Below are 7,497 nucleotides of genomic sequence, written 5' to 3' on the forward strand. Positions count from 1 at the left end.
GTATTGTTCTCAAAATAATTAGATGTGTTCCTCTCGTAAAGCTGTGGGGTTATTACAGTAAGCTTATGCTCTATGTGAAATGTGCAGTTTTTTTTTTAAACTCCGTGTATGTGTTCTGTTTCCTTTCTTTGTGTTTCTGGCATTTTTGTTAGCTGAGCACTCACACTTGTAATTCTAACTCATCGTTTGAATCCATCTGTTAAAGTTTGTATTCTTTTCTGTATGTATGTGTGTTTAAACTGAGGAGAACAAATGAGATCTGAGATTAAGGATGTGTTGTTTTGGTTTATCCCCTTAATTCCATTCTAACACAACTAATGTAGACTCTGCTTTGGACTTAATAACATTGGCCATATGACTATAGTCTCCATGGAAACTAGCCAATAAGAGACTGTATTTAATTAGAACTGTCTATTCTATTTCAAAACAAATGAAAACATATCCCTCTTTGGTTTCACATCATTCTCAATGTGGTCATCTGATGGACTGGCTTTGTAGTAGGAGTTCATTAGGAGAAAAACACATCCTAAAGGTGCTGTTAACCATGCAAAAATGGGGAGCTGTTGGATTGTATTAAATAATTACATTTAATATCTATATTAAAAAGCAGTGCCTAAGAGACTCAGATTTACATGAGACAAGACCATAACTGCCTCAGCAGCCTCCACTGCTAAATCTGCCATCTTCATTTCTTTACTTTCCCAAACTTAATGAAAATGGCAGCTCTTCTTTGTATACAATAGGATGCTGATTTGCAGAATTGAAGATGGTGATAATAATGTAAGTAGGTTTGATCATAATGTGCTAAAATGAATCTTTTTGCATACTAACACATGGTTAACTATATTTCATACAAGAAGAATGTAAATGTAGAATGTTACCTCAAAGCCTGTTCTTGAATATTAGAAGCCTGCATAAATGCATAAATAAATACATGATTAGAGATAAATAGATGATTAGAGTCTGAATATATAATTAGATCTATGGGATATATGCCAAAAGCTGAAATATATATTAAACATATTGCCAAAAGATTCCTTATCTAAAACTCAGTATCTGCATATTCAGACGAGTTCTCTATACCCTCTCACTGTAGAGGTAGTGTGGGGACAGAAAGCTCCTTGTATTACCGAGTATGCATGAAATGCCGCTTGGAGCACCTGTGGAAATCACGTCCCATCTGGAGAGTAAAGCTCTCCAGGACTGAGAGCTGCAGACCACTCTCCAGGGGCTAGTCAGGTAAATAACGCAAGTCAGGTCGTTACTCTGGCCTCTGTTGCCCCGTTTGTAAAGGGAGAACAGTGCTAAGTGGCTCTTAAGACCTTTGACAGCCACACAGTGATGTACTCCTAGGAAATCGGTGTCTGCTTTTGCATTATAAGCAGATTGAACAACTGTGTATCGGTGGCAGTAACCTGACGTGTTCTCCCAACAGAAGGAGTTAGTGTTCTGGATAAAATTGACCTAATATGAACTACTGTTAAGCATTAAAACAGTAACTGCAGGCTTTGAATATTGCTGAATGAGGCATCTAGGATAAACATTTCTAGACAATAAAGAAAGTATTTTCCATGGCTGGTACAGTGCTCATATGGCGTTCAACTAACTAGAAACAGCCAGGGGAAATAATAGTGGGGCTGAATGTACAGAACTCTGTTCTAATGCAGACGAAGTCCAATAAATTTAAAGCTGAAGCAAACATGAAACCAAGAATAATTCGGATGCACCGCGTAAATCATTACCTCGGTACCAATGTGGTGGACCTGCAGTTACAGCACTGTTTGCCTCTAAAACCGATAGTCATTCCAGAGGTTATCAGCACAAAATGCCAGGCTCTGAGCGGTGACCTTTGAAGAATTGTGAAAGTGTTTCTCCTGTTTCAAAGTTTATGGTGAAGAATTTGGATGACTGCCGCCTACACCAGGGAAAGGTACTAAAGAGTCACTTTGTTTCTGTCTTTACAGAGGAAGAGGGTGGAGATCTGGCCCAGCCGGGCATCAGTTTTCCAGGGTCCACAGAGGAGGAACTAGGTAGAGTACAGCTAACACACTGGTTATTGAAGCGATCAGATGTCACCAGGCATGCTCCAGGTTTGAGTGACAGTCTGCACACCCAGTAATTGGTGAACTCCCCACAAAGAAATGTTTTAAGCAAGTGTTAATCTAATTTTAGGGCGTGTCCCAATAAGAACTGAATAAAATATGGTAAAGGTTTTTTAATAGTAGCTTATCAACATTATGGAAACTATAGATGAGAAAAGGATTACTCCAGGTCATCCTGGTATTAACATGGATGATACGTGTCTGCAAATGTAGAACGATCCTTCTATTCTCGGTCACGTATAAAGTATACTAAGTAAATCTAAGGATGTGAAAGTCTCCTTTATTTGCACTTGTTTCATAAAGCTCTGTTTCTTGGCATAAAACAGCTGATTTCTCTATGCAAACCCGCCATACTCTGTGGGTTGGTTGCTGAGTACAAATTACATGCTTCCTTCCAAGGGAGCTCCGAATTACTGTCAGATTATATTTTCCCCAGTGCTACTTACAATCATGTGGAAATTTTATTTTTATCTGCCATAGACACAATAAAGCGATGCCATATTTGGCCATTAGTCACTTGACATGGAGTGACACTTACATCAAAAAGGGCCAGTGCTTCTCTTAGAAATGTGAAATGTTGAATAAACTGAACGTCAAACAGTTGAATAAAATCAACATCAAACTGTAACTGGAAAAAGAAAACCTATCAGTGGCTCCAGGTTCTTTCCCGTCAGTCTAACATGGTGATTATCTAGCCTAGAATATTTTCAGCCTCCGTTTCAAGTTGCTATTGCCCATATGCTGTTACAACTCTAAGAGCTATGTTATGGATCATAAGTTTGATTTACATTTAAATTTGAATTCTTCTTAACTTATTTCAGACCTTTAGTCAATGAACCCCTGCTCACTTGATTAGCTTAACAAATAATACTGAAAATTGAAGGGGTCTACTTGATAGAAAGCTGTGATTTCTTTCAAAGAGACTTATAGCAAATAAGGGTTTGCTTTTCAATTTAAAATGATGAGGACCGTTACAAAAGGAATGAGCATATTATCCAAAGTGGTCAAGATCTCAATTGATTTCTAGTTTGTCATTCTAAACAACGCTTTATTCTCTTGGAAATACACGAATTAAAATTTATGTCTCATTAGAAAGGAGTAATGACTATATCATTTGAATAATGATGCATTATTTTATTTTTTCTCTCTGGTGAAACCCTGCATCACTACAAATAGTCACTGCTAGGCTCCCACAGGAATATAATGACACAGTTAAACTTGTTTCATGGAGACACTGGAAGTTGCTCACCTACCTTTTGTACTATCTCTGAAAATTTTTAGTACCACACTTGTAATTATAATGCCAGTTCTTCTTTTTTGTACCAATTTTTTTTTTAGAGTTAGGTGAAAATGCCAAAATAAATAAGAAATACTCACCTTTTAAGCTATGTTTTTGTGTCGGGAATTTGGGGCTTGAAACATTCACCCTCTTGAAGGGTTATCTTGGATGAATGCTGAGGCCCACGTGTGCTCACGGCGCGCTCACCTGGGGCACAGATACTTTTTCACGTAGCGCATGGCATGCTAGTGCTATTTAATTTGGTGGCAGGGCCTGTGCTGCCTCCATCTGCCTCGGGGATGTCCTCTTTGCCGTGGTGCTATGGCTGATCAATAGCACTGGAGTCAATGATCAATCACTCTACTTAGATAGGCTTTTCTATTGCAAAAGTATAGATTTGCCTTATTCAATCCCTATTATATAAATAAGGACCAGTGATAGCCACTTTATAACTCAGAATTCCTTTTTCATAGGTAGTACCAAAAATATTTGCCAAAATGAAATTAGTGGTGTTCCCAACTATCAGTTTGACCTAAGCAAAGTTATTATTCACTGTTGGTAATGAGTGATCTTGTAGAAACAGACATTCTTTCAGAGGAAGTGAGCAATGAAAGAATCAATGCCTGCCACTGTCCTTCACCCAAGTATAAACAGAGAACCACAGAGTGCAGGAGCTAGGAGTCACCTTAGAAATCTCCAAATCTGATCCCCTTCTTTACTGAAGAGGAAATTGAGCTTGAGTGGGAAAAGCCCCTTTTCAAGAGAAGGAACAGGACTTCTGGCTATAATGTCAATGCTGTATTGAACTAAATGCCTATAATTCAGCATTATTTTTTTTAGTATCGAGCAAAGCACAAATACATATAAAAACTACTCATGCAAATTGATAATAACTATATTTTCTCAGCAAATGTTTAAACTAGAACATAGCATTTAAATTAACTTTAGTGATTTCATTTGACATTAAATTCAAAACAAAAGTAATAATATAAATTATGACAATCTGTGCACAACTTAAAGATTCTCTATGTTGATATTGATTTTGTGTTTGAGAGGCCAGAATGCCTGGGCTTTAATTCTGACATTTGCATTGCAACTTTTGTGACTTTTCACAAGTTACTTAAAGTCTCTAAGATTTTGTTTACTCATCTTTGAAAATGGTGACAATAATTGCATCTACTTCATGGATTGATATAAGAATTAAATTAGATAATAATACTGTGTTTGGCATATAATAAGGCATGTGAAAAATTAAGTCTGTTTTTGTCATACTATAGATAAAAACTACTGGTTTTTTTTCCTTCGGTGTTAAGCAACTAATAAAATATTCAATCATTATTGAAGACACACATCATTTATAGTAAACAGTGCCTGGATGAAACTGGTTTTGGTGAGTGTAGACAGTGCGTCTTCTTGGGAGTGTCAAGAAAGATTTCAAGAACGAGTCATATTTTAACCAAGTCTTGAAGAACAGATCAAAGTTTGAGAGGTGAAGGAGTGAGGAGGAACCTGGTAGCACAAGTGGTTTGCATTCGACAACTGACCTAAAGGTTGACGGTTCAAATCCACCCAGTAGCTCCATGGAAGAAAGGCCTAGTGATCTGCTTCCATAAAGATTACAGGCAACAAAACCCTATGGACCAGTTCTACTCGGGAACACATGGGGTTACCATGAGTTGGGAGCCAACTCTACAGTAGCTAATGACAGCAACAATAAGGTATGAGGAGAGGGCCGAGCACATTTAGAAAAATGACAAGCACAAAGTCCTGAAGGCTCAGTGGAGGGCTTTTTGAGGACGGAAGCAGCAAGCACGTAACTGAAATAAGATAATGGGAGTAACTTTGGAATGGTAGGTTCATCCCAAATTCTTACCTTGTATTCCAAGATTAGGAGTTTAAACGTGTCCAATCCTCACATAAACTGAGTGTCAAGGGATGAGGAGAGGGAATTGAAGGAGTGAGAACATCACATTGGTGGCACTGTGCAGGCAAAATCGTAGGGAAGGAAACTATTGACCAAGCTGTGTCCACACTTTGCCCACAAGGTGGTAAGAGCTTAACCTGGATTGCTGGTTATGAGAATGAGAAGGAATAGCTGGATTTTAGAGACATTGGAAAGAAGAGAACAAGAGGATTTGGTGACTGGCTATGAGGAACTTTCAAATATGTTACCTAGTTTTCCCGTTAGAACTGGTGGTGAATTGGGATGGGGGGAGGAGAACGATGGTAGGGAAGGAGAACTCCACATTAGCTATCATATGATTAAGGAGATAGTGAAATACCCAACTGCAAACATCCAATGAATTCTTTTTGTAGGACTGGAGTTCAAAAGGGAACCCAGTCAAGAAAATGAACATTCTGGTTCTAGTGATATTTTGTAGCCCATTCACTGAAACACTGTATGTCAACCTTAGGTCTGCATTAGTTAGTATCCCCTAGAGAGTGTTTAAAACACACTGATGCCTGGTCCCCATGCCTAGACGTTCCGATTTTGTCCAGCTGAAGTGGAGCTTGGGCACTGGTATCTTTAAAAGCTCCCTGTGTGATTCTGATGTGTAGCTAGTGGAGAGAACACTGATATAATGAGTCTGAAAGGATAATTAATAGAAAAGGCAAAATAATAAATAAATGAAAAGAAAGGAAGTCTTGAAGAAAAAAGGAAAGGAAAGAAAGAAAAAGTCTGACTTATATTCCTAATGTTAATATAATAACTAAGCAGAAGCAAATACTGTAATTGTAGACATTTTATTTTTCCAAATTGAGTTTTCTAGTTTCTGCATCTCTAAATTGAGGGAATTGAACTCGATGGTTTTTAAAGGCTTTTCCAAGTCTCAGATTTATGAATCTGTAGTTCTACTGGGCCAAATTAAAGTTAAAACATTTTATGGTGATCTTACTGCTGTTATAGTGGAATGAGTAATTATCATTTCCAAAATACTGTGGGACATTTTGCAGCACCGTATAGGTTAAACTTATAAAGCAATGAAGTAACATTTGCTTCTGGCCCTAAGCAAAGTATCAGTCTATTTTTATTTTCAACTGTCCTCAGTCTCTAAAAGCCCCAGTGAGGGATGAGTGACATTCCTTGGAAAAAAAACATAATTTTCTTTTGTGAGAGGTAAATTAGTAAAGTCATCTTTTTAAAAATGAGAGTATTACATCTCATACCCATACAATTATCTATTTTAAGGGCATATGAATTCTCTGAAAAGCACATAATATATGAAAAGTAATTTTATGAGGAGTAAAATGGATGTGGAATATAGGAAGGTAAAGAAGCTTTCTGTAAAATGAATCTAAAGTCAGTGATAAAGTGGATTAATGTAGCACATTCAAAATGACTACAATGGAGGAAAACCCAACTTTTTCCAGAAGAAATGTTTTTAGGGAAGACCTTCAGACACACTAAAATTAAATTAGCTGATCAGTAATTTTTGTAATATTGGCTCACTATAGAAGATACATTTCTAAAAATGGCATTTCCTAATTCTCTTGAATTTTATATTTAAGTGAATTGTAAAGAGATAGTGATTTATTAACTTCTATGAAAACTATTATATTGACCCAAATTTTGTACTGTAAGTTAATCACAAAATGATAAAAAATGAAAGACAAGTTAAATAATCAAAGAATACTAAGCACATACTGTAAGTGAGGCATAACACTGAGAAAATGGACACATTGTATAATTTTAAAATACCTGAATGTTGAGACCCAAAGAACTAGATGGTGCCTGGCTACCACTACCTATGCAACAGAAGGTCCCAGAGAGAATGGGAGAAAAGTGTAGAACAACATTCAAATTCCTAAAAAAGGCAGACTTATTGGACCAGTAGAGACTAGAGGAACCCCCAAGACTATCACCCTAAGATACCCTTTGAACTTGGAACTGAAGCTACTCCTGGAGGTCACTTTTCGGCCAGACAATAGATTGTCTTATAAAATAAACGATATCACCCATGAATAATGTGCTGCCTTAAACAATCAACTATATGAGAGGGATGCTAGATCAATGGAAACAGAACAAACAGAATGGAAATAAAGAGAAGGCTGACATATTGTAAAAATTGTACCCAGAGTTCTGGCAAAATGGTGCTCTAGGCAGAAGCACCACGC

At 37.2% G+C, this 7,497-nt stretch overlaps 1 protein-coding gene across 1 annotated transcript in view; it reads left to right on the forward strand.

Moving 5' to 3' along the window:
- Positions 1–1,507: 1,507 nt before the first annotated feature.
- Positions 1,508–7,497, forward strand: part of DLGAP2 (DLG associated protein 2) — a 216,922-nt gene continuing 210,932 nt past the window's right edge. The window contains exon 1 of the mRNA XM_012554554.2: positions 1,508–2,030. Coding sequence (XP_012410008.2) covers positions 1,889–2,030 — 142 coding nt within the window. The 5' untranslated portion in view covers positions 1,508–1,888. The remainder of the gene's footprint in view (positions 2,031–7,497) is intronic.

The sequence above is a fragment of the Trichechus manatus genome, unplaced genomic scaffold (assembly GCF_000243295.1).
Source record: "Trichechus manatus latirostris isolate Lorelei unplaced genomic scaffold, TriManLat1.0 scaffold00023, whole genome shotgun sequence".
In the NCBI taxonomy this organism is placed as follows: domain Eukaryota; kingdom Metazoa; phylum Chordata; class Mammalia; order Sirenia; family Trichechidae; genus Trichechus; species Trichechus manatus.